Source organism: Nomascus leucogenys, chromosome 8, assembly GCF_006542625.1.
Source record: "Nomascus leucogenys isolate Asia chromosome 8, Asia_NLE_v1, whole genome shotgun sequence".
Lineage (NCBI taxonomy): Eukaryota > Metazoa > Chordata > Mammalia > Primates > Hylobatidae > Nomascus > Nomascus leucogenys.
The window spans coordinates 112,232,432-112,256,134 of NC_044388.1; the positions used below are offsets into that span (position 1 = coordinate 112,232,432).

The 23,703-nt window shown below is 55.0% G+C and overlaps 2 protein-coding genes across 8 annotated transcripts; one reads left to right on the forward strand and one right to left on the reverse strand.

Annotated features, from left to right (window-relative positions):
- Positions 1–1,505: 1,505 nt before the first annotated feature.
- ENTR1 (endosome associated trafficking regulator 1) lies at positions 1,506–10,270 on the reverse strand. 4 transcript variants are annotated; one of them, XM_003279780.3, is made up of 10 exons: positions 10,003–10,204; positions 9,765–9,914; positions 8,670–8,738; positions 7,490–7,602; positions 6,833–7,249; positions 5,583–5,656; positions 4,769–4,880; positions 4,300–4,362; positions 3,725–3,864; positions 1,506–2,463 (listed from the first exon to the last, which is right to left on the reverse strand). In XM_003279780.3, the coding sequence occupies exons 1-10, from the start codon at positions 10,070–10,072 to the stop codon at positions 2,364–2,366; spliced, it is 1,308 nt and encodes a 435-aa protein (XP_003279828.3). In that variant the 5' UTR covers positions 10,073–10,204; the 3' UTR covers positions 1,506–2,363. The 4 variants fall into 4 exon arrangements, with proteins under 4 accessions (XP_003279828.3, XP_030674049.1, XP_030674050.1 ...); XM_030818189.1 differs by lacking the exon at positions 9,765–9,914 and having other exon boundaries at positions 10,003–10,258; XM_030818190.1 differs by lacking the exon at positions 9,765–9,914 and having other exon boundaries at positions 1,509–2,463; positions 9,969–10,014.
- Positions 10,241–23,392, forward strand: PMPCA (peptidase, mitochondrial processing alpha subunit). Of its 4 annotated transcripts, none has more exons than XM_030818186.1 (13): positions 10,241–10,403; positions 11,665–11,867; positions 12,158–12,237; positions 12,477–12,559; positions 14,193–14,287; positions 15,900–16,000; positions 16,567–16,830; positions 17,660–17,752; positions 18,198–18,316; positions 18,471–18,561; positions 18,685–18,747; positions 21,456–21,600; positions 22,236–23,392. In XM_030818186.1, exons 1-13 carry the CDS (start codon positions 10,333–10,335, stop codon positions 22,247–22,249), a joined length of 1,422 nt encoding a protein of 473 aa, XP_030674046.1. In that variant the 5' UTR covers positions 10,241–10,332; the 3' UTR covers positions 22,250–23,392. The 4 variants fall into 4 exon arrangements, with proteins under 4 accessions (XP_030674046.1, XP_003279830.1, XP_030674045.1 ...); XM_003279782.4 differs by having other exon boundaries at positions 22,724–23,392; XM_030818185.1 differs by having other exon boundaries at positions 21,456–23,392.
- The last annotated feature ends 311 nt before the right edge of the window (positions 23,393–23,703 follow it).

Genomic DNA, 23,703 nt, shown 5'->3' on the forward strand with positions numbered 1-23,703 from the left:
ACCTTCGGCCATCGCTGGACTTCTCTGTGCCTGTTTCATCCTCTGTTAACGGACATCTTGGGGTTTGGTTAAGCAACCGATGAGAAAGTCTACGTGAAAGGCTTTTCCCCAGCCTGCCCTGCATGCTCAGGACCCCCGAGGCCAGGCCGATCTCCAGGCACGTGCAGGAGACTGAAGCCAGAGGGTGGGGGCCCGCACCACGCAGGACTCGCTTCCCTGGTCACCTGTGTATACCCCCTGGGCCCTCTGGGGTGTCCTGGCCTGGAGAGCTGCCCCGGGGCCCTCCCCTAAGTGGGCATTCATTCCTTCAGAAACGTGCCAGGGCTAACTCAGCCAGGAGCTGGGCAGGGGCCTACAGTTCCTGGCTCCTGAGAGCTTGTAAGCATCGGTGCTGCAGAGACATCCTGGGCCCAGCCAGTTGAGGGGGCGTCCACTCCAGCCTGGGGGAGCTGGGGGCATCAGCTGAAGAACTATAAAAGGGGTTTGCCCTGTCTACCTAGGAGGTGAGCTTTTGTTGGCAAAGGGCTAGGCCCAGGTGAGGCCAGACTGGGAGCCAGGGATTGGCAAGAAACAGATGGAGGGGATGGAACCAGGCAGCTGTGGGCTCCTCGAGCGCCTCGTTTCAGTTTCTGCATCGTTGGGAGCTGCCCAAGTGGGGCTTGAAATCCGGAGGCAGAGGCAGGCACTAAATACCATGCCACAAGTTGTATTTTTAAACTTCTTACTATCAAACGCTTCAAACACAGACACCAAAAGAGAGGGGTGCGCAAAACCCACATGCCCATCCCCACTGCACTTCCCTGGGCCCCACCTGCTCCATGAGCCGCTGGCATGAGGGCCAGGAGACCACCCCACTTCACCTGCATCTGGTGGATGGGACCTGCCTGGCAATCTGGCCTTCGTGACCCCCACCCCATCAAATGCTGTCTCTCCCAAAGGGCCTCAGGGAAGGTCTGTGGCCTGAGGCATCCTCGCCAGATGCCCCCATCCTGCTGCTACAGGGCTCCCAGAGCTGCCTACACACTCAGAACCTCATTCCAGCACTTTCCCACCACAGCACCCTGTCTCAAGTCAGCTCTGCCAACAGAATCCAGAGCCTACTTTCACCAACCAGCAGGAGCGGGAGGCGCATAGGGCTAGGCAGCAGGACTGCTCCACAGCGACTGCTGGAAAGCTCTGGCCTTCACCTGTAGCTAAGGCCAGGGGTTTAGCAGTTCAGACGCCTTGTTTGAAAAATTCAACCACGTGATCTGAAAAGATGCTCCAACGCTAGAATCCACTCTATCCAGCCCTGAAACGTGCAGCTGCGTGACTCACACGTCCATCATGTGTGGGTCCCTGTGGTCAGGCTCAGGCAGCAGTGGTCTGAGTCTGCCCCTAACCCCGAGGGCTGAGGACCTGAAGAGAATCTGCCAGCACAAGGCACCAGTTAGGGCAAGAGCAAGTGAGGTGTGGAAGGCCACGGCGTTCTCCAAGGACTGACTAAGTCAGCAGAGAAGAGACAGTGCGGTGAACTACAGAATTTATTAAATAAGAAAGCTATCAATTGGAACAGGAGAAAAAAAAAGTTTAAAAAAAATCTATAGGAAAATAGTGAAAAAAGCATTTAGTGCTCGTCGCCGTCCCTCTGCGGGAGGCCATCAGAAAGGCAGCTGGGACCTCACAGACCCGGGCACATACTTGAAATTCCTGAATTCCAAACTGCATTGTACAAAATGCCACTTTAAACATCCACCAGAACTCCCAGCCAAAGAGGCACATCTGGACAGCTTCACAGCACGGAATGTGTGACCTTGGTCCCCGTGGGTCCTGGGGGAGGACAGCAGCCACGCGGTGGCCCCTGCGCACTCAGACCATGACTGCAGGGACCGCCCGCTGGAGCCACAAGTGACCTGGAAGCCAGAGGGAGCCCTGAGTGTTGGCGGAAGGCACAGGTCCCTGCCCAGGGTGGCCATCTCAGAGGCACATTTAGTGTTTGTTCTACTTACGAAATCAAGGACAATCAATTGTACTTATCTTACAACTGATGTTCTGGGATGGGATTGGAAAACACTGATTCCAGAACCGCTCTTTTTCTTAAAATCGCTGGCTTTTATGACAATGTCTTCCAAGAGCGCATTAGAATCTATAAAATCGCAGGAATTTCGCCAAGGAGGGCTGCACAGAAACCAGAGACAACTCGGCCAGGGCTGCTCCCATTGCGGTGGCCAAGAACTGGCTGAGGGCACGACACTAGACTCTTGCGATAAACGCTTTACTCTGGGTGAAGACTGCATATTTAAGGACACAACTGCACATTTAGATCAAGCGGTGGCGACCTCAGGGCATACACGGAGCTTCATGCTGAGAACACCCAGGGGTCCTCAAGAGTCTTCCTCCTCGTCTTTAATTTCAGAAATTCTGTCTATAGATTTAAGGAGTTCAGCAACAAGATTCAGTGTCTCAGCTCCGGAAACCAGTTGCCTGAAAACAAGCACGGATATCAGGATGGGTGGCAGCAGCTACTCAGCAGCAACAGGGTTCTGGGGGGAGAAAGAGGAGGGGCTGGAGGGGAAGCGGGGGGTTCCACAGTGGAGGTGGGGGAGAAAGGGGAGGGGCTGGTAGGGGGGAAAAAGGGAGGGGTTCCAAGGGGTAGGGGAAGGGGAGAGGTTCTGAGTGGGAGGAAGGGGAGGGTTTCCACGGGGTGGGGGGGGAGAAAGGGAAGTGATTGGTAGGAGGAAAAAGGGGAGAGGTTGAGGGGGAGAAAGGGGAGGGATTTGGGGGGGTGGGGAAGGAAGGGGAGGGTTTCCAGAGGGAAGAATGGGGAGGGTTTCCCCGGGGGGGGTTCCACAGGGGAGGGGTTCTGGGGGGGGAGAAACGGAAGGGGTCCCAGGGAGAAAGGGGTAGGGTTTGCCGGGGGTAGATAGGGACAGGGTTCCTGGGAGAAAGGGAGAGGGTTCTGGGGGGAGAAAGGGGTGGGGTTTGCGGTAGGGAGAAAGGGACAGTGTTCCTGGGAGAAAGGGAGAGGGTTCTGGGGGGGAGAAAGGGAAGGGGTTCCAGGGAGAAAGGGGTGGGGTTTGCGGGGGGGAGAAAGGGACAGGGTTCCTGGGAGAAAGGGAGAGGGTTCTGGGGGGAGAAAGGGAAGGGGTTCCAGGGAGAAAGGGGTGGGGTTTGCAGGGGGCAGAAAGGGACAGGGTTCGGGGAGGAGAAAGGGAGGGGCTCGGGGGAGAATCACAGGTTTTCCACTCCTAGCTCCTCTTTGATGAGACCCATAACTGACTTCACAGGAGACGGCTCCCTTGTTCACAGGGAGTGCTCTGGCGGGCCAACACCGCCCTGCAGAGCTCAGCCCAGTGGGTGGCAGGCACTCACCACTGTCACAGTGATGGTGGCTGGCGTGTCCCCAGCCAGGCACAGTAGTAAGGGCCTTCTGGGAATTTGCTTTTTCACCAGGAGGGAAACTACCACTATTTCCTTTATTTAGAGCTTTAGTGTCCACAGGTGGTGTGGCTGTCTGCACCTCCCAGGTGGGATCAGACACTGCGAGGCAGGTTAGAAAGCCTGTGGTCTGTCCACACCGTGACCCAGAGAGCTAACAGGACCACTGAGCACGCGTCCCTCCCTGCGGCTCCCTGGTCCTCCAGCCATGGTGCCATCAGCCTGGGCCCCCACCCAGGATCACTGACGACCACTCCAATCTCACCCCTTTCCCCGCCAGGCTTCCCAGTGCCTCCCAGGCACTCACTGAATGGAAGTCTGTGCGCTGTTCATGACCACCCGGAGGCTCTGCAAGGCCACGTCGGCGTTCTGCTTCACCACGGTCAGGCTGGCGCCCTGGCCGCACCGCAGGGCTTCATTCTCTCGCTGGAAGTTGGAGACCTGCGCCTGGGGGGACGGTTATGGCTAAGGAGAGAACAGCTCCGAGGCAACCCGGCTGAAAGTCAACACCTGGCAAGGCGAGGGCTTACCCGTGGGGGCCTGGCACTCAGGATGGGTGCTCTGGCCTAACTGGGGGCTTGCCTCTGGGACTGGGGGCCTAATGGCTTCCCCTTCACTCTAGTACATGCCCAGCACCCAGCTCTATGGAAACACGGACTCCTACAAGTGGATGCCCCGTGCCAGACCCCAAACTCCCAACAGAGCTCCAGGGCCTCCCTCTGCTTCAGGCCCTGACAGGAAGCGGCTGCTGTCCTCATTTGAAGTCCTTTCTCTGCTTGGGCTCAGGGGAAACCCCAGCAGAGTCTTTCTCCTCTTTCTTCCTGAATTCATTATGTGACTCCACAAATCAAAGGAAAACACTGAAGTCCTTTCTTTAATTACCTGGAGCAAACTGATTTCCTGTTTCAGTTTCACGACGTGATTTTCTGCCTTTACAGCCCGTTTCTGTTACCCAAAAAAACCATAAAAAAAAACCACAAAAAGCATCACTGATGTCCTCACATCCATACCGGACACGGGCCCCAACCCAGGGAGCAGGAGGCCACCCAACCTGGCTGTGGCCCTTCACAGCCCCTGTGCCCCACCGAGTCCCGCCTCCACTCTCAGACCACCCCTGGGAAGGACTCATCTCGCAGCGTCTGTGCTCTGGCCTCCCACTCCCCACAGATGCCCTCGTGGGCCAGCTATCCCCAGGCACAGCGAGACAGCGATGTCAAGGGACACCGGTCCCAGAGAGCCACACGGCCCCGCTCCCAAGGGCAGGCTGCACCAGCTGCTGAGGACGGCAGCACTTGCTCAGGAGCGCTCCTGCCCCACCCAGCTCGTCCGATTCAGATAAAGAAGCCCATACGGTCATCAGCTCCAGGTTGTGCTCCACCTGCTGAACCACCGACTCCAAGTCCTGGTAGTCGCTTTCCTCCTTGATCATTTTTGCTTCTAATTTCCGCTCAAGTGTCCTCACCCTTGTTAAAGAAAAACCCGCGTTGTTAATTTCTGTGGCTACTTTTAAGAGGACTACAAAAAGATACCTCCTTGGCCAGATAAAACCCGCTAAGAGCCTGTCATGGAATGGGTCTCAGGCACAGAGGGGAGGCAGCAGCAGCCTCAGGCCTGGACCTGCAGCCACCAGGCAGGCGTGCAGGGAACGGCTCCCACAGCACTGCTGCTCCAACAAGGCGTTTGGTGGCTTTTTGTCTGAAGTTTAAAATAAACCTCGGCCAGGCGCCGTGGCTCACGCCTATAATCCCAACGCTTTAGGAGCCTGAGGCGGGAGGATTCCTTGAGCCGAGGAGTTTGAGACAAGCCTGGGCAACGTAGTGAGACCCTGTCTCTACAGAAATAAGATTTAAAAATTAGCCAGGTGCAGTGGTGAACGCCCGGTCCCAGCTACTCAGGAGGCTGAGATGGGAGGATCGCTGGAGCCAAGGAGGTCAAGGCTGCAGTGAGCCGTGATTGCGCCACTGCACCCGAGCCTGGGTGACGCGGCAAGACTCTGTCTCAAAATAAACTTTTACGCAGAACAGAGAAATATGTTTGATGCTGAACATTTATATACAATAAAACCCAGATCTGGTTTGACTCTGATTACTTCATTATCATTTAAAAACGGATTTCCCTGTGGATTACATGTTGTGGATTGCATTCCTAACTAAAAGCTTACATACATTTCTGTTTGAGCTTCAGAGAAGCTCTGAACCTCATTCAGCTTTCTTCTCAGCTTAGAATTTTCATCTTTCAGCTGTGGAGAGAGAACATCCTTATTAGAAAGTCGGCACGTCTCGCTCAAAAGGGCGTGTGCTTCTGCGGTCTGGCTCTAGAGCCTCCTGAGAAGCAGAGATGGCTGGGTCAGTGCAGCATCCACCTGCAGCCACTACAGAGGAAGACCACAGACGGAGGCGGGCACTTTTCAGAGACCTGTGGTCACAGATACCAGTTAATTTTACTCAGAGGCCGGGGGCAGTGGCTCGCGCCTGTAATCCCAGCACTTTGGGAGGCCGAGGTGGGCGGATCACAACGTCAGGAGTTTGAGACCAGCCTGGCCAACATGGTGAAACCCCCATCTCTACTAAAAATACAAAAATTAGCCGGGCGTGGTGGCGGGCGCCTGTAGTCCCAGCTACTCGGGAGGCTGAGGCAGGAGAATGGCATGAACCCAGGAGGTGGAGGTTGCGGTGAGCCGAGATCGTGCCACCGCACTCCAGCATGAGCAACAGAGACACTGTCTCAGGAAAAAAAAAATTTTTTTTTTTTTTTTTTGAAACAGAGTTTCACTCTTGTCGCCTAGGCTGGAGTACAATGGCGCGATCTCGGCTCACGGAACCTCCACCTCCTGGGTTCAAGCGATTCTCCTGCCCCAGCCTCCCAAGTAGCTGGGACTACAGGCGCCCGCCACCACGCCCGGCTAATTTTTGTATTTTTAGTAGAGACAGGGTTTCACCATGTTGGTCAGGCTGGTCTCAAACTGCTGACCTTGTGATCCACCCGCCTCGGCCTCCCAAAGTGCTGGGATTACAGGCGTGAGCCACCGCGCCCGGCTAAAAAATTTTTTTTTTACTCAGAGCTTATAACCTTTTAGGTGATTATAATTTTTTAAAAATGTTCCTCCTCTTGGAATACTTAGCAAGATGTCCCTGAGCTGGCAACTGCAGCCCGCCTTTACTGAGGGTACAGCCCTGTAAGTGCCCAACTGCATCCAATTCACAGCTTCTAGCTCACCAGTCCTCTTTAGCCGGTTCTATTCCCATGTGTAACCAGAAGCAAAGTCAAAGGGAAAGTGGATAGCAGGCTGTCACACAAGTCGTCTTGTCCTGGAAATCAAACCAGGCCACCCAGGAGGTAGGATGGCTCCAGGTTCTCCCCGGGAGAAGCCGCTCGGACAGGCACTGTGCCAGAGGGCGCCGCAAGGCTCACTTACTGCTTCATAACTTATCTGCAGCGTCCATAGGTGCCTGTCTCCCAGAGACTCTCCGTGAGACGCAAAGTCTGCGCTAGGACTACCTGCTGGAGAGGCCGGAGACACGCGAGAATCAGTGTCACTCAACGCCCACGGGGGCAGAGACTCAGGCCCTGCCGGCTCCGACGGGGTGGAGAAAAAGGAAGGGTATGTGCTGCAGGGCGACGTGCTGGCAGGGACCCTCTCGGGGTGAGTCTGCTCGATGGCGGATGGCAGGTAGGCCCCACTCCATCCAGTGTCCTCATCCTCCTCCTCATCCAGGAGGTCACTAGCCCCTGTCGGGTCCTCGAAAAATGGCTGCTGATACTCCAGGCCATACCCCCCGGTTTGGGAGGGTGGGGAGTTGTGGTCAAGTCCCAGTGAATGCCTCGAGGCTTCCTAAAAAAAAAAAAAACAATGGAGGCCATGCTTCTGACTTGGAGCGCATCTTCCTTTCTCTGTGTTCTGCCTCGGAACACGAAGAAAGGCCCAATCTCTCTACTGGAAGGAGCCCAGAGCTGCTCCCCAGCACTGACGCCTGCCCTGCTCTGCCACACTCACAATCTCCTCCAAAGGAGGCTGCAGAGGCCAGAACAGAAACATCCCACAGAGCCATCGCCCACAATGCCGTGGATTTACCTTTGCATAAATTCTGCTGGCCGGATCTTCTTTTGACAGGCCGAGGTTCTTGGTCTTCAAAAACTCTTTAAAGGAGAATGGATTTGCCTCTTCAAGATCTTCAAATCTGTCATCTGAAATAACAGACATCACAAATGCATCAAGTCTACTGAAGAGCGTTGAACCTTCCTGTTCACCTGTCTTTCCAGAGCATGGCCACATGCGAGATCGGGCAGCCACGCTCGTCATTCTACCATGACTCAGGCGGCACTAAGAAGTGTGAAGGCGGCTGAAGGTGGGCAGTGACAGGGACGTGCATCTGCATTTGAAATCTTCTCCTTCCACACTATGCTGCTCACTAAAGCTCCCCTGGGGAGCTTTAAAACGACCCAGGCCACTCCACTGCACACACCCAGTTCCCTGTTGTGAGGTCAACCTGTGCTAGGAGTTCTCAAAGCTCCTCAGGTGGCCAGGTGCGGTGGCTCACGCCTGTAATCCCAGCACTGTGGGAGGTCAAGGCAGGTGGATCACAAGGTCCGGAGATCCAGACCATCCTGGCTAACACGGTGAAACCCCGTCTCTACTAAAAATACAAAAAATTAGCCAGGCGTGGTGGCGGGCGCCTGTAGTCCCAGCTACTCGGGAGGCTGAGGCAGGAGAATGGCATGAACCCGGGAGACGGAGGTTGCAGTGAGCCGAGATCGCGCCACTGCACTGCAGCCCGGGCGACAGAGCGAGACTCCGTATCAAACAACAACAACAACAAAAAGCTCCTCAGGTGCTGCAAAGCTGGGGACCCGGTGCCCCTTGACCCTCTTCCCGGCTTTCCTACCTAGGTAGCCTAACTAACGCCCACCTTTCCCTTCTCCCTCTTGCCACCGCCTTCCCACCCTCCGGGGACTTAAGCAGCCACACTTGGCCCTCCCAGCTGCGAGCCCCATGTAAAGCTGGCTCCTGTGGCCCCAGCCCCCCAGGTGGGGCTTCCCCGCTCCCTGATGTCCCCTTGCTCAGGTTCTTCTGTCCTTGCACCTTGCTCCTACTCTAGGGTCAAGACTGAACCCTTGAAATCCCACCCCCACCTGCTCTTTTGGGCTCCAGCTACACCACATAGCCAGTCACATTGACAGTCCCGCCACCAGACACGTGCCTGGCAACCTGTGTTGGATGGAGACAAGAAGAAAAGGTTGCTGAACTACTCTACCTCCAAAATGTGTCCCGTGGGCTCCTGACGGGCTCTGCTTAGAACATTTCCCCTTTCCATAGCCAAAATCTGCAAAGAAACAGTGTCACCCACCATGCTGGCAGGAAGTCTTTATGACCTCACATTTGGTTTTTTCTTTTGCACATGGAGTCTCCACTGCAGTGGTTCTCACAGTCTAGAGAACTTTTTTTTTTTTTGAGACGGAGTCTTGCTCTGTCGCCCAAGCTGGAGTGCAGTGGTGCGATCTCGGCTCCCTGCAAGCTCCGCCTCCTGGATTCACGCCATTCTCCTGCCTCATCCTCCCGAGTAACTGGGACTACAGGCGCCCGCCACCAGGCCCGGCTAATTTTTCTGTATTTTTTGTAGAAACGGGGTTTCACCCTGTTAGCCAGGATGGTCTCGACCTCCTGACCTCATGATCCGCCTGCCTCGGCCTCCCAAAGTGCTGGGATTACAGGCGTGAGCCACTGCGCCCGGTCGGCCGAGAGAACTTCAAAAAAAAAAAAAAACACAAGCCCCCGGGCTTGTGACCCTGGAGACGGCCTGACTTGCAGACTGGCCCTGGTGTCTGTGGTCTGAAAGAGGCTCCTCAGCAGGTTTTGAAGCCCAGCCAGGGCGAGCGTGTCCTCTGGTCTTGTGACAACCCCCGAATGTCCTCAGATCCTGGCATAACCACACAAACACTCCTGCACACCCCGGGCACCCAGCGGCACTTCTGCTTGGGTAGAACGAGGATGAACCAGATCTGGCCACTGCCCGGCTGTGGAGGCAGATGGAATGCTCCAGCTCGGTTTCCAATCACTGCCCACTGGGTAAAGGCACCCCCACTCCAGCCCCACGAGGAAAGCGGGTGGGCTCCTGCGCTCCCCGGGCACTAACCATCCCGTACTGGAACGGTCTGTCTGGGGGGAGGTCTCCCCGCAACCAGACTGTGAGCTCCTAGCAGAGGACTCCGCCTTTGAATTCCGAGTGCCTGGCACGCAGAGAGCGCTGTGCTCATTGACGGGTCAATGGACGAGCTCGTGCTGCAGCGGAGGTGCCACAGGTGGCGCGGGAACTGGAGGCGTCCCCGGGGCCGGCGCCCTCGTCTCTCACCTGTGTCTCCCACGGAAGCCAGCACCGGGCTGGGCACATAGCACATAAAGGCCGGCCGAATGCCGAAAAAGGGGGAGTCCAGGTCCCTGCCATGGGGGCGCTCACAGTCTAGCTGGGGGAGACAAGACCGGCGCTCATAGAACGCTGGAGCTGGAAGCAACGACAACAGTGACTTTACTGCGTGCCGGGGCGGCCGCCGCCCACCTGGACCGCTGGATTCGGCCCCTGCCCCGCTCACCGTCGGGAATGGCGAGGCTCCGGGCTCGGGACAGCGTGGTGGCGCCCGGGCGGCGCGGGTAGCCCGACATTGTCGCGGGCCCGGCGGGGCAGGACCTGCCTAGCCCGGCAGCGGCGGCTCCATGGCCCCAGCTCCGCCCGTGCCGCGGCCCGCGTCGCCCGCCCCCGTCGCCCGCCGCTCGGCCGCCCCTTCTCCGCCGAGCCTCTCGCCGCTGCTTCCGCTCCGAGCACCGGAAGCGCGCGCCGGAACGCCTTGGGCCGTCGCCGAGGGGGAGGGGAAGCCGCGGGGCGGAAGCGGAAGTGACGACTGAAGCAGGGGCGGAGACGCAAGATGGCGGCTGTGGTCCTGGCGGCGACGCGGTTGTTGCGGGGCTCGGGTTCTTGGGGCCATTCGCGGCTGAGGTGAGCCAAAGGCGAACCAGGCTTCGGCCTGGGGCGGGGGCGGCTCGAGTCTTTCTGGACGTTCCGTCTTTGGTTTCTACAGGTGACATGGCGCCCGTCGGACGGGCTCGCACTTCGGGACACTGGTGTCGTCCCCGAGGCGACGGGGGCCCTGCCTTGCCTTGCGCCTCGAGCCCGGGGACACAGTCCCATCTGTCTCTCCTCTCCCGGCTGCTGGGTCCTCTTCCCCCCTCACCTCCCGGGTCGACGGGCCTTGTCCGAGGCCATGCCTCATCTCTGCCCCTGCGCTTCACCTGCCGCGTGCTCCCTCAGGAGGCTGAGCCGGTGGGGGCCCAGCTCTGTTAGACCCGCAGAGTTCTGACACCAGGGTCCAGGCTCTCGGTTGCTGCGCTCTGTCCGTTGATCTCTGACGTTTAAGAACCCTTTCCGTCCCCACCGCTTCTCCCGCCCAAGTGACCGGGCCTGCCTTTCCCCACGCTGGAACTTTGTTCCGACAGCACAGGCGTCGCCCCTCCCCACACAACGAGTGCTGTTTCAGGGGTGCGGAGGTGCTGCCTGCAGGATATGGATACAGACTGGAGCGTGAACAAAATATCGGCAGTCGCGTAAATGCTTTGGAGTAAACAAGCAGCTTTTCGTGGTAGAAAATAACAGGAAAGACTAGACTGATGAGGGATAGGCCTCCATCAGGGTGACATTTAAGGGAAGAGCTGAAGAATGAAAGAAGGGGTAGGCATGGGCAAAGGCTTGGCAAGCCCTGGAATAGTGAAGAAGCTTTGGGGATGATGAGTCAAATGTGTTCCAGGAATTGACAGAAGAATCAGTGTGACCAGGACCTATGGGGCTGTGGGGGTTCAAGAGATGAGTTTGGAGAGGGAGATGGAGGCCAAGTCACACTCCGCCTTCGGACCAGGTTAATAAGGGATATGGCTTCTAAGACTTCAGTGATGCTGTTGGAGGGCAGAGCTGTTAAGTGCTTTATGTGTACAAACTGCACTTAGAGTGAGTTACTGTTAATAAGCCCTGTTTTTACAGACATAGCAACTAAGACCCAAAGGATGGAACCAGCTTGCTCCAGGTCCCGTGGCTGAGCCTTTTTTGTCAGCCTCTGCTTTGCCTTCCAAAGTCTGTAGAAATAAGTCCTGTAGAAAGGCAGATACTCACTTTTAACCCAGACAAAACATAACTAACTGCACCTAACAGGTCATCACAGGTTCATTGTCTCAAGCCTGTTGTAACTGGGTCGCTCTCTCTGTTTTAGGTTTGGACCTCCTGCGTACAGACGGTTTAGTAGTGGTGGTGCCTATCCCAACATCCCCCTCTCTTCTCCTTTACCTGGAGTACCCAAGCCTGTTTTTGCTACAGTTGATGGACAGGAAAAGTTTGAAACCAAAGTAACCACATTGGATAATGGGCTTCGCGTGGCATCTCAGAATAAGTTTGGACAGTTTTGTACAGTAGGAAGTAAGTACTGTTGTGGTGTCGTGGGTGGTCCCGCAGTTTTAACGTGCACATGCTTTAGTTGACTGTTAGTTGTAATTAGCATGCCAATTATGAATTGTACCCTGAGTGGAAACAAAGTGTACGATTTCATAAATGTTGACTTACACATACACCTGTGAAACCATCAGCACAATCACCCTCGTTTAATTAAATCTGATTATCGTGTCATATTGACATTTTAAAATGTTTCTCTTGATTAAATCTTATTTTGAATATCTGATGTAACCTGTCAATTTTCTTTTTACTACTAGTTCTTATCAATTCAGGATCGAGATATGAAGCGAAATACCTTAGTGGAATTGCTCACTTTTTGGAAAAATTGGCATTTTCGGTCAGTGCCCAGTTTTGTAATTTTTTAGACTATACTTTTGAAGGATGTTTGAGATTTTTCTTGTCTATAATGGTTATTTTAATAAATTATTAAGTTGCTAAGTTAATGCTAATAAAAGACTTTTAAGTTGAAAGATATGTTTGTACGTGTGTTAAATGCAAAAGTAAATTTTTTTAAAAAATTGTATTTTAGGGATAGCCTGGATTGCTTATTTAGCTTTTCTTATTTATTTTTACTAGTCTACTGCTCGATTTGACAGCAAAGATGAAATTCTGCTTACGTTGGAAAAGCATGGGGGTATTTGTGACTGCCAGACATCAAGGTACACCAGCTTTTACGTACAAACTGACTTTGGGTCCGTGGGAAGTGACGTTCTTGTCGTTGCTCAAATTCCCTCTGAGCCCCTCCCATCGGGAGGTGTGGAGATTCACGGGGAGAAGTGAGCCCTGTCCTGGATGGAGACTTGGGTGGGCAGCGCTTACACAGAGAAGCACAGCTCCCAGGAGCTCAGTTCACCCCCGTCAGTTCATCCAGGCCATTGGCTGCATGCCAGGGATGTAGAGCAGGCCCTGTTCCCAGATAGAGCAGAGGGCCTCGCATACGTACCGGACCCAGTAGCCAAAGGCGGTAGGAGCCAGGAGGATGAGCAGCTGACTTGGTCTGGAGTTGGGAAAGGAATCATAGGAAACGCAGGGTTGGGCTGTTTCCTGAAGGAGTTTGCTAGACACACAGGTGACAAGGCATTCCAGACCAGGAGACAGCAGGGGCAAAAGGCACCAAGCCAGGGAGGTGCCGGCTGCTTGGTGGAGGGAGGGGGCGGTGTTGCCTGGAGCACAGTGCAGTGGTCTTTGCATGCCAGGTGTGGAGCTTGTTCAGAAAGCACTGGGCAATGTGAGATGGGTGACTATAGATCACAGATTTTTAAAATTGTTGATCATTTAAGTTTGAATGCTAAAAAAATTACACATAAAAGACACATTAAATGCTAAGAATTAAAGTTAGCTTGGAGGTAACACATTCACATTCTAAAACAAGGCCTCTTAATACCCCCTGACTCCCAGCTGCCCCTGCCAGGTTCCTGCCTGGTGTGTTTGATTCTCCAACTCTCGCCTCGAATCTCACTCATCCCAGATTAACTCCTTTCTCTGGCCAGGTGGCTGGTGTTCTGACTCAGACCCAGCCGCCCTCGCCCTCAGCTCAGGCTTTTGTTCTTGCCATTCTCCCCACATGGGCCAAAGTCACTGAGAATGGCTCCTCTTTAGGGTGAAGGTCCAGCCAAGTCCCCTCTTCAGAGGCACTGGTGACCGCATCCTGCCTCCCAAGCTCCGTCTTCTTCGCGGCTGTTGCGTCTGTTCTGCATGGTCTCACTTGATCATACTTGATCTCAGATCACCCCATGGTTTTGTGCCTGTCCCATGGGCCAGCTCTGTGCGCTTCTGACTGTGCAGTGCCTCATGCCGGGAACAGATGTTACAGCGAGACAGAAGCTCCATACAAGCCAGCCATTGCTGTCCCCTAAGCCAGCCAAGGCCGGGCATGTTTCCACACTCACCAGTGGGTTCATTCAGTCAACGGGAGGCTGGGATGAAACACTTCACCTTTTGAGAGAGACTTAGTTACAAAAACCTCTAGCAGAAGTGGCTCCATTTTGACCCAAGCTGTGTGTAGCTGTGAGTCCTGCCTACCAAGCATTCACACTGTAAGACAGGAAAAGAGAAAGGGGAAAAGTGTCTGCTGTTCCCCGACGAAGGGTAGGAGGTGCCCCTGGCACGCAAAGCCCAAGCGTCCCTGAAATGTCTGCTGGGCCCCAAGAAAGGTAGGAGGTGCCCCTGGCATGCAAAGCCCAAGCGTCCCTGAAATGTCTGCTGGGCCCCAAGAAAGGTAGGAGGTGCCCCTGGCTGTTGAGCAGAGTGTGAGTTCAGGGCCTGGCATTGTGGGCTTGTTTTTTCTTCCAGAGACACCACCATGTATGCTGTGTCTGCTGATAGCAAAGGCTTGGACACGGTGGTCGGCTTACTGGCTGATGTGGTTCTGCAGCCCCGGCTAACAGGTGTGGATCGCAGCCGCTGGCGTTTGAGGTGGGCCTGGACATAGGGAAGACCGGAAAGGTTTGCAGAAGCCCTGTAGCCGTGAGACAGAGCACCATGTAATTGGAGCTTTAGGCCAACACAAAGTGATAGCGAGATCTCATCAGACATAGCGCTGGGGCTGGGCATGGTGGCTCACACCTGGAATCCCAGGACTTTGGGAGGCTCAGGCAGGCAGATCGCTTGAGCCCAGGAGTTTGAGACCAGCCTGGGTAACATGGCGAAACCCTGTCTCTCCAAAAAGATACAAGAATTAGCTGGGTGTGGTTGCTTACACTTAAGAGTCCTAGCTACTCGGGAGGCTGAGGTAGGAAGATGGGTTGAGGCTGCAGTGAGCCATGATTGTGCCACTGCACTCCAGCCTGGGCGACAGAGTGAGGCTCCGTCTCAAAGAAAGAAAGGAAGAAAGAAATAGTGCTAGTAGCCAGGCGTGCTGGCTCACACCTGTAATCCCAGCATTTAGGGATGCAGAGATGGGAGGATCACTCAAGCCCAGGAGTTCAAGACCAGCCTGAGTAACACAGCAAGACTCTGTTCCCCACAAAAAGGAAAAAAACCACTGGTGGTTGTAAAAGTCCTTGGTGTTTGAGAGAGTGTGTATTTGAGACATCTGTGCTCTGGGATGTTTTTAGTGAAATTGGCTCTTTCATTTCGGAAGGGCACCTCAGACTGTCTTTAAAGAAGTGGAATGGTGTGTGCCAGAAATGTCCATTTCACTGTTTCCATTACCCTCCTCAGCCTTGCAGATGGTAGGACTTTGAGTCCCTGTCAGGGGAGGACCAGGAGAGGGGAATGTTGGCTTTTCCAGATACCCTAAAGGTGCACTGCTTCACAGCAGCTTGATCTTGGTGTTCAAAGGCTACAGTCCCACATTAAGATCTTGTTGTCACAACTGATGAAAGGCACCCTTGACGTGTGTCTGTGCCGTTGTTTCTTTTTGGAGATAGAGTCTCGCTGTGTCACCCACGCTGGAATGCAGTGGCGCGATCTTGGCTCACTGCAACCTCCACCTCCTGAATCAAGTGATTCTCCTGCCTCAGCCTCCTGAGTAGCTGGGATTACAGGCGCCCGCCACCACGCCCAGTTAATTTTTGTATTTTTAGTAGAGATGGGGTTTCACAGTGTTGGCCAGGCTGGTCTTGAACTCCTGACCTCAGGTAATCCACCCACCTCGGCCTCCCAAAGTGCTGGGATTACAGGTGTGAGCCACCGAGCCCAGCGTGTGCCTCTGTTTCTAAGCACCTTCGTGTCTGGTCTTGTGTCCTCACAGCAGCACTTGGGACGGACAGGTCTAGTGTCTTTGGTGCCTTTCACCAGCAAGGAAGCCAGGGCTTAGCAGGCTCACGTGGCTGCTTCATGGCTGAGGTAGGATGAGAGGCCCAAGCCCCCCAGCTCCTGCTCTCTGTAGCAGTCCCCCTCACACAAGCACCGAGTCTGCCCCTAGATGAAGGCAGAGGTGACTGCCAACAGCCACCAACAGGTGACACCCAGGCCAGCACACAAGCTGTGGGTCACTGCTGTGTTCCTCATCTGCACCTGTGCAGACTGAGCCCTCGCCTTTGGGTTCTCTTGCAGATGAAGAAGTCGAGATGACGCGGATGGCGGTCCAGTTTGAGCTGGAGGACCTGAACCTGCGGCCTGACCCAGAGCCACTTCTCACCGAGATGATTCATGAAGTAAAATGTCAAACTCGAGAATGCCCCCGCATCTCGCACAGTGGTCCTTGCGACACCAGGGGTGGTGGGGAGGGGTTGGTTTGTCTCCTTGATGTTGTCCTTGCAGGTTATGGATATATACAAAACTTTTTTTATTTTTTGAGATGAGATTTCTCCACATTGCCTACACTGGTCTCGCACTCCTGGGCTCAGCTCAGGTGATCCTCCTGCCTCTGCCTCCCAAGTAGCTGGGATTACAGGCGTGAGTCACCGCACCCAGCTTAGAACATTCTTGATTTCTGAGTCTGCTGTTTATACAATGTTCGTATTTTCCAGTTTTTATAGTAACTAGGTTTTACTACTAAACACAATCAATCTTAGGCTTTTTGTGAATTTGTATTCTGGAGAGACAGATTTTACTCTTTTTATAAATATGCATGCAGCTGCTATTGCCAGACTGCAAGTAAAATATCAGCTTGCGTCGGATTTTCCCAGGGCTGGCTGCAGATGGGCGCTGGTGCTGCTTGTTGGAGGAAGCCTGGTTGTGCTGTCTTCAGTCACCTGTGTCTGTGGCTCTTCCCCATTAGGCGGCTTACAGGGAGAACACAGTTGGCCTCCACCGTTTCTGCCCCACAGAAAACATAGCAAAGATCAACCGAGAGGTGCTGCATTCCTACCTGAGGAACTACTACACTCCCGACCGTATGGTGCTGGCTGGCGTGGGCGTGGAGCACGAGCATCTGGTGGACTGTGCCCGGAAGTACCTCCTGGGGGTCCAGCCGGCCTGGGGGAGCACAGAGGTCGTGGATATTGACAGATCTGTGGCCCAGTACACTGGGGGGATTGCCAAGGTGAAGTGGCGGGAATGTCTCATTGCCTCGGGTGGGGAACACGTCCCCCGGCCCGTGGTGTGGCATGTTTTTGTATTGATTCTGAGGGTGATAGGTGTTGACTGCACCTGTAGCTTTTCCTTAACACATACTGTAGTCCCACAGCAGGGCATGGAATATGTCCCCTGCTGAGGGTGAGTGCTGCTAGGCCTGAGTGCAACCCCCGCAGAAGGTGGACGCAGTTTTTTCCTCTAGGGGAGTGGGTCTGCCACTGGCTGCATTGCATTTTTTTTTTTTTTTTTTTTTTTTTTGAGATGGAGCCTTGCTCTGTCACCCAGGCTGGAGTGCAGTGGTGCAATCTCGGCTCACTGCAACCTCCACCTCCCGGGTTCAAGTGATTCTTCTGCCTCAGCTTCCCGAGTAGCTGGGATTACCACCACGCCCAGCTAAATTTTGTATAGAGATGGGGTTTCACTGTGTTGGCCAGGCTGGTCTCAAACTCCTGACCTCATGATCTGCCTGCCTCGGCCTCCCAAAATGCTGGGATTACAGGCGTGAGCCACCACGCCCAGCTTATACATATATATGTATATATATATATATATATTTTTTTTTTTGTCTTTTTGGTAGAGATGGAGTTTTTGCCATGTTGCCCAGGCTGGTCTTGAACTTCTGGACTCAAGTGATCTGCCCACCTTGGCTTCCCAAAGTGCTGGGGTTTTAGGCATGAGCCACTGTGCCTGGCTGGCACTGGATTTCTGTGTAACCACTCTGAAGATGATCTCATCTGGGGTTTGCGAGCCCTCACTGTTTTTCATATGGCAACACTTGCTTGTTTTCTTGGTTATAGCTAGAAAGAGACATGTCCAATGTCAGCCTGGGCCCGACCCCCATCCCCGAGCTCACGCACATCATGGTTGGACTGGAGAGCTGCTCCTTCCTGGTGAGTCCTGGTGCTGGGTTTGATGGCGTTCCTGATGCAGTGTGGCTGGTTCAGCCAGCCCTGCCCTCCATCGCTGGTGTTCGACGGCACTCCTGACATGGCTTGGGCTGCCCACGCAGCTCTGCCCTCTGTCCCTGGCGTCCCACGGCGCTCCTGACGCGGCGTGGGCGGCTCAGCCAGCTCTGCCTTCCGTCCCTGGCGTCCCACGGCGCTCCTGACGCAGTGTGGGCGACTCAGCCAGCTCTGCCCTCTGTCCCTGGCGTCTGACGGCACTCCTGACGTGGCGTGGGCGGCTCAGCCCGCTTTGCCCTCTGTCCCTGGCATCCAGCGGCGCTCCTGACACAGTGTGGGCAGCTCAGCCAGCTCTGCCCTCCGTCTCTGGCGTCTCACGGCGCTCCTGACGCGGCGTGGGCGGCTCAGCCAGCTCTGCCCTCTGTCCCTGCAGGAGGAGGACTTCATCCCCTTCGCGGTGTTGAACATGATGATGGGCGGAGGCGGCTCCTTCTCGGCTGGCGGGCCTGGCAAGGGCATGTTCTCCAGGCTCTACCTCAACGTGCTCAACAGGTTGGTTGCACTCTTTTCTGTATCCTCAGGCCACCAGGCCAGGCCAGGTGTGTTTTTGGACCATGAGGCCACCTTCCAGGTGACTTTTCTCCAGTTTCCCATGGCCTGATCCTGGCGAATCCCCTTCACTCCTGTGACTCTCGCTTCCTCCCAGGCACCACTGGATGTATAACGCGACCTCCTACCACCACAGCTACGAGGACACTGGTCTCCTCTGCATCCATGCCAGCGCTGACCCAAGACAGGTGAGGGCCCCGCCTGCCGCCGTCCTCAGTGCGGCTGCCTGTCCAGACCTGGCGTCCCTGCCTAGATGGGTCAGCAGGCTGGGGGCGCAGGCCACACTGTTACTGCCTTGCCCTTCTTCACAGGTTCGAGAAATGGTAGAAATCATCACAAAGGAGTTTATTTTAATGGGCGGAAGCGTGGACGCGGTGAGTGCAGTGTGGCGCCATTTCCAGGCCTTCCTGTGGGGTCTGACAGGAGACAGCCACGTTGTAGGAGTGGCCACCTGTGGGCCTGGTCCCCGAGCCTCAGGGCCAAGGTCCCGGCAGGGCAGGGCAGGGCGGCCAGGGAGGCACAGCCTGGGGCTGAGCTGCTCCACCTGGGAGCCCGCTGAGGCTGTTCTTCCCTGGTCCAAACCCCAAAAACAGAAAAACAGACCACCGCCCTCCCCCAGCGCTCGGTCCACTTCTTCTTTCTCTGAGCCACTGGGTGAGTCGTGGGACTGTCCGTGTGACCCTCTCAGCTTTGCTGGCGAAACGCTGGAGGAGTTTGTGCGTCCTCCTCAGCCGCCCCTGTGAGGTGACTGGGGTGAAGCAGCTCGCACAGGTGGGCTGCAGCGTGGGGTGTCTTGAGCCTTTCCCTGGCTCCATTGTATGTTTGAAACTGTATTTGTTTACCAGTTTTTTTTTTCTTATTTTTAAGATGGAGTCTCACTGTGTCACCCAGGCTGGAGTGCAGTAGCTCAAATTCGGCTCACTGCAACCTCCACCTCCTGGGTTCAAGCGATTCTCCTGCTTCAGCCTCCCAAGTAGCTGGGATTACAGGCATGCACCACCATGCCTGGCTAATTTTTGTGTTTTTAGTGGAGACAGGATTTCGCCATGTTGGCCAGGATGGTCTCAAACTCCTGACCTCAAGTGATCCGCTGCCTCAGCCTCCCAAGGTGCTGGGATTACAATTACAGGTGTGAGCCACCATGCTTCCCTGTTTACTAATTTTTTAAGCTTAGTTTTTGATGCTTTATATGTTTGGGAACCTTGTTACTTCCTGGACCAGAAATGGTACAAATAAACAAGTTTTATACACACTCCTTTTTTTTTTTTTTTTTTTTAAGACAGAGTCTTGCTCAGGCTGGAGTGCAGTGGCACGATCTCAGCTCACTGCATCCTCCACCTTCCGGGTTCAGGTGATTCTCCTACCTTAGCCTTCTGAGTAGCTGGGATTACAGGCATGTGTCACCACCCTAGCTAATTTTTTTGTTTTTTGTTTTTTTTTTTTTTGAGACGGAGTCCTGCTCCATTGCCCAGGCTGGAGTGCGGTGGCACGGTCTCAGCTCATTGCAACCTCCGCCTCCCGGGTTCAGGTGATTCTCCTACCTTAGCCTCCTGAGTAGCTGGGATTACAGGCACCCACCACCACACTTGGCTAATTTTTGGTATTTTTAGTAGAGATGGGGTTTCACCATGTTGGCCAGGCTGGTCTTGAACTCCTGACCTTAAGTCATCTGCCCATCTCGGCCTCCCAAAGTGCTGGGATTACAGGTGTGAGCCATTGCACCCAGCCCCATGGCTAATTTTTGTATTTTTAGTAGAGACGGGGTTTCACCATGTTGTCCAGACTGGTCTCGAACCGCTGACCTCAGGTGATCCACCTGCCTTGGCCTCCCGAAGTTCTGGGATTACAGGCGTGCGCCATTGCACCCGGCCAGGAAAAAAAGCATTCAAGAAATAAAATTGTGGTTGAATTAATATGCTTCAGTTCCACTAGTGCGCTGCCAGAAAAACAGTTCTCCACTAATGTGAAGTCAACTTGAAATAAATATGAAGTATTTAGGTATTTGCCTAAAGTTGCAAAAAGACCTGCCTAAATTAAGAATTGTTTTACTTAAAAAAAATGGTATAGAGGCCAGGTCCAGTGGCTATGCCTGTTATCCCAGCACTTTGGGAGACCAAGGTGGGAGGATCACTTGAGCCCAGGAGTTCAAGACTGGCCTGGGCAACATAGCAAGACCCTGTGTCTATTTAAGAAAAAAAAAAAAAGATGTAGAATGTCTGCGGCCCATCAGTTTTGGTGTTTGTTTTTCAGCGTGCTGGCTCCTAGATCTGCTGGCATGTCTTTCTCGCATCACCCCTGCCTGTGCCCTAAGACAGTCTGAAGGCAGCCTAGGACCTGCACTGCCTCCCTCAGAACCTCCCAGGGACTTTGCTAAAATCAGCTGCCTGGGCCTTGCACTGGAGGCGTCCGGGGAAGCCCCAGAACCTGTGTTTCATTTGTTTTCCCCCTGATTTTGCCGTGTGGCCACTTTGGGGTCCTGGCATTTAGGAGTTGACTATTTTACCTTCTCCCGCTGTGTGTCACACAGTGAAAAAGAACTCAAGGGAGGCACATTGCTCCCGTATTTCAAGTGTGGTAGAAGCCGGGTAACACATAGCACAGCCCTTCCCTAGAAAACCCGAAGGGGAGACCAGCAGGGTTGCCTGTGACTTGGGCCTGGATTCCCTTTTTTTTTTTTTTGAGACAGAGTCTCGCTGTGTTGCCCAGGCTGGAGTGCAGTAGTGTGATCTCAGCTCACTGCAAGCTCCGCCTCCTGGGTTCGCGCCATTCTCCTGTCTCAGCCTCCTGAGCAGCTGGGACTACAGGCGCCCGCCACCACGCGCGGCTAATTTCTTTTTGTATTTTTAGTAGAGAAGGGGTTTCACTGTGTTAGGCAGGATGGTCTCAATCTCCTGACCTTGTGATCCGCCTGCCTCAGCCTCCCAAAGTGCTGGGATTACAGGCGTGAGCCACTGCTCCTGGCTTCCCTTCCCTTTCTTATGTTCAGCTTTGGGCACAGAGATGGCCTTTTGCCATTGCTCGAGTGGGGGTGGAAGGTGGCACGGGGCGGGTGTGTGCTCACCTGACCGGACTCTGGCCCCAGGTGGAGCTGGAACGAGCCAAGACGCAGCTGACGTCCATGCTCATGATGAACCTGGAGTCCAGGCCTGTGATCTTCGAGGATGTGGGGAGGCAGGTGCTGGCCACTCGCTCCAGAAAGCTGCCGCACGAGCTGTGCACGCTCATCCGTGAGTACCGCAGGGGTAGTGAGGGGCTGCCACAGGCCTCGGCCAGGCTCAGAGGAGGCCGTCTTGCCCTCCCGCAGGCCGTGGTGGGCCTGTGGTATGTCCATCACACCCGGAATCTGGGGCCTTCACCAGTTGTCCTCAGCAGGGGCGGCCAAGGGCAGGGCTGTGGGGTCACAGACCTGGTCTCACTTCTCGGCCCCACCATGTACCTGCTGCCTCCTTGGCAGGTGACCCCACCCTCTGCACCCCTGGGAGGGGCTGTCACTACTGCCCAGAGTTGTTAAAGAGTACTCAAGTTAGTAGGTGAAAAGGGCTCAGTAGAGGACTGCTACATTGTACGTGGAGTAGCAGTGGCTCGGAATGCCGCTGTACCGTTGCTGGCTCTCGGGCAGGAGTCTCAGCCCCAGGTTTCCGGGGCCCCCATGAGTGACCTTAGGAGGTCTGAATTTCCTGAAACTGTGTGCCAAGTTGTATGTGCATTGGACTTTTCTGGGCGACAGGCTTAAAACCTGGCACAGGCTGCCTGTTAAGTTGGGGTGGCTTGGGCTTAGGGTGTCACCTGTGGGCATCTCCTGTCCAGGCCTGGAGTCCCGGGCATTTGCCCTGTCCCGTGTGGTCCGTTGTCCTTCCCTCAGGAGCGCCCACTTAAATCCTCGAGCGAGTGTCCAGCCTCTCTCGGGCCTCATCTTCTGTAGAAAACAGACCCACGTGGACCCAGTCACTCCTGTCCTGGGGTTCCTGGGTGCAGCCATTTGGCCCCCTCTCACCCCACGCGTCTGTCCATGCGGCCCTCAGGGGCTCGGGGTTTTCTCTGCAGACCCGTCCTAAAGTGAGCTCATCAGACACGGAGCTCGCTCTTCTGTAAGTGTAACTCTTCTTGGGTGGCTTTGTCCTACATTTTTAAGTCATTGCCATGTCCCCATTTACTGAGAACTCACTTCTGTCACTTTTGGACTCACCCTTGGCTACACCCAGTGGCTGCCTTTGGGCCCAGGTGCCCCCAGCAGCAGCACAGCGTGAGTGAGTGCTATAGACCAGCCACCCCCTCCGTGTGTTTACTGACACAGCCTCAGCATGGAGGCCGTGGTGCGCTTGTGTGACGTGCGTTTGCCCTCTGCACCAGGCAACGTGAAGCCGGAAGATGTGAAGAGAGTTGCTTCTAAGATGCTCCGAGGGAAGCCAGCAGTGGCCGCCCTGGGTGACCTGACTGACCTGCCCACGTACGAGCACATCCAGGCCGCCCTGTCGAGCAAGGACGGGCGCCTGCCCAGGACGTACCGGCTCTTCCGGTAGAGCCGCTCCCCGGCCTGACAGACCCAGGAGCTGCAGCTGGAGCCCATTCCCGTGCGTGTTAGTTTGGACACGAATGTAGTCTAAAAAGCTGGTTGTATAAACAGTGCAAACAATGTCGCCACAGCACCCACGCAGTTTGCATTCTGTCAGAACTCAATGTGCCGATCAGTGGAGTCAGTATTGAGCCTGACCACCACAAGCCAGGAGGCAGGTGAAGTGCCCAGTGCTGGAGTGCAGCGTGCCACGAGGAGGCCGGTCAGCGCTCCCCTCCTCAGGGGCTCTGGGCACGTGGGGCCCCGCAGGTTCCTTGGAGGAGCCCTGAGCCGGGAGGCAGCAGAGACCAACCTATCAGAGCCTCCCCGGAGGCCACCGTGCTCCTGTGTTGAGTACCAGGATTCACCTCTGACAAACAGGACAAGGCAAGGGCCCAGTCAGCTCCGAGGAGCGCGGTCCACGCGTGTGCACACGGCTTCCCTGGTAATAAAGAGCTGGCATCTTAGCACGGTGTTTTGCTTCTCGCCTGGGGAGGGGCGGTTCTTAAGGGCTGTCTCAATTGGCAGCTTTTCTAACATGGAGGCCTTCCTCCCTGAGAATCATCTGGTTTGACCCTGTGTCTTGAAGCCTGTTCTCGTGCAACGCGCTGATGTCAGGGGTGTCACAGCATGCATGGGGTGGGGTGATGGGGGTAATGGTGACCGGCAGCCAAGTCTGCAGATGCCTTAGAGGTGGGGAGCACCGCCAGGCCGAGGAACGGCTGCAGATGTGGGTGTTCCCAGAGATCCGAAAGGCCGCATGGCTTAGGGAATAGCA

Bases quoted from the DNA above. Each gene is read 5' to 3' on its own strand.
- ENTR1 (XM_003279780.3), bottom strand. From the start codon at position 10,072: ATGTCGGGCTACCCGCGCCGCCCGGGCGCCACCACGCTGTCCCGAGCC. The intron at 7,603-8,669 runs GTAGAGTAGTTC...CTGTTATTTCAG, and splicing joins CCACGGGACACATTTTGGAG to ATGACAGATTTGAAGATCTT. The intron at 3,865-4,299 runs GTAATTAAAGAA...CCGTCCCCCCAG, and splicing joins AGGAAATCAGTTTGCTCCAG to GCGCAGGTCTCCAACTTCCA.
- PMPCA (XM_030818185.1), top strand. From the start codon at position 10,333: ATGGCGGCTGTGGTCCTGGCGGCGACGCGGTTGTTGCGGGGCTCGGGT. The intron at 16,001-16,566 runs GTAAAATGTCAA...CTTCCCCATTAG, and splicing joins TCACCGAGATGATTCATGAA to GCGGCTTACAGGGAGAACAC. The intron at 18,748-21,455 runs GTGAGTGCAGTG...CTCTGGCCCCAG, and splicing joins TGGGCGGAAGCGTGGACGCG to GTGGAGCTGGAACGAGCCAA.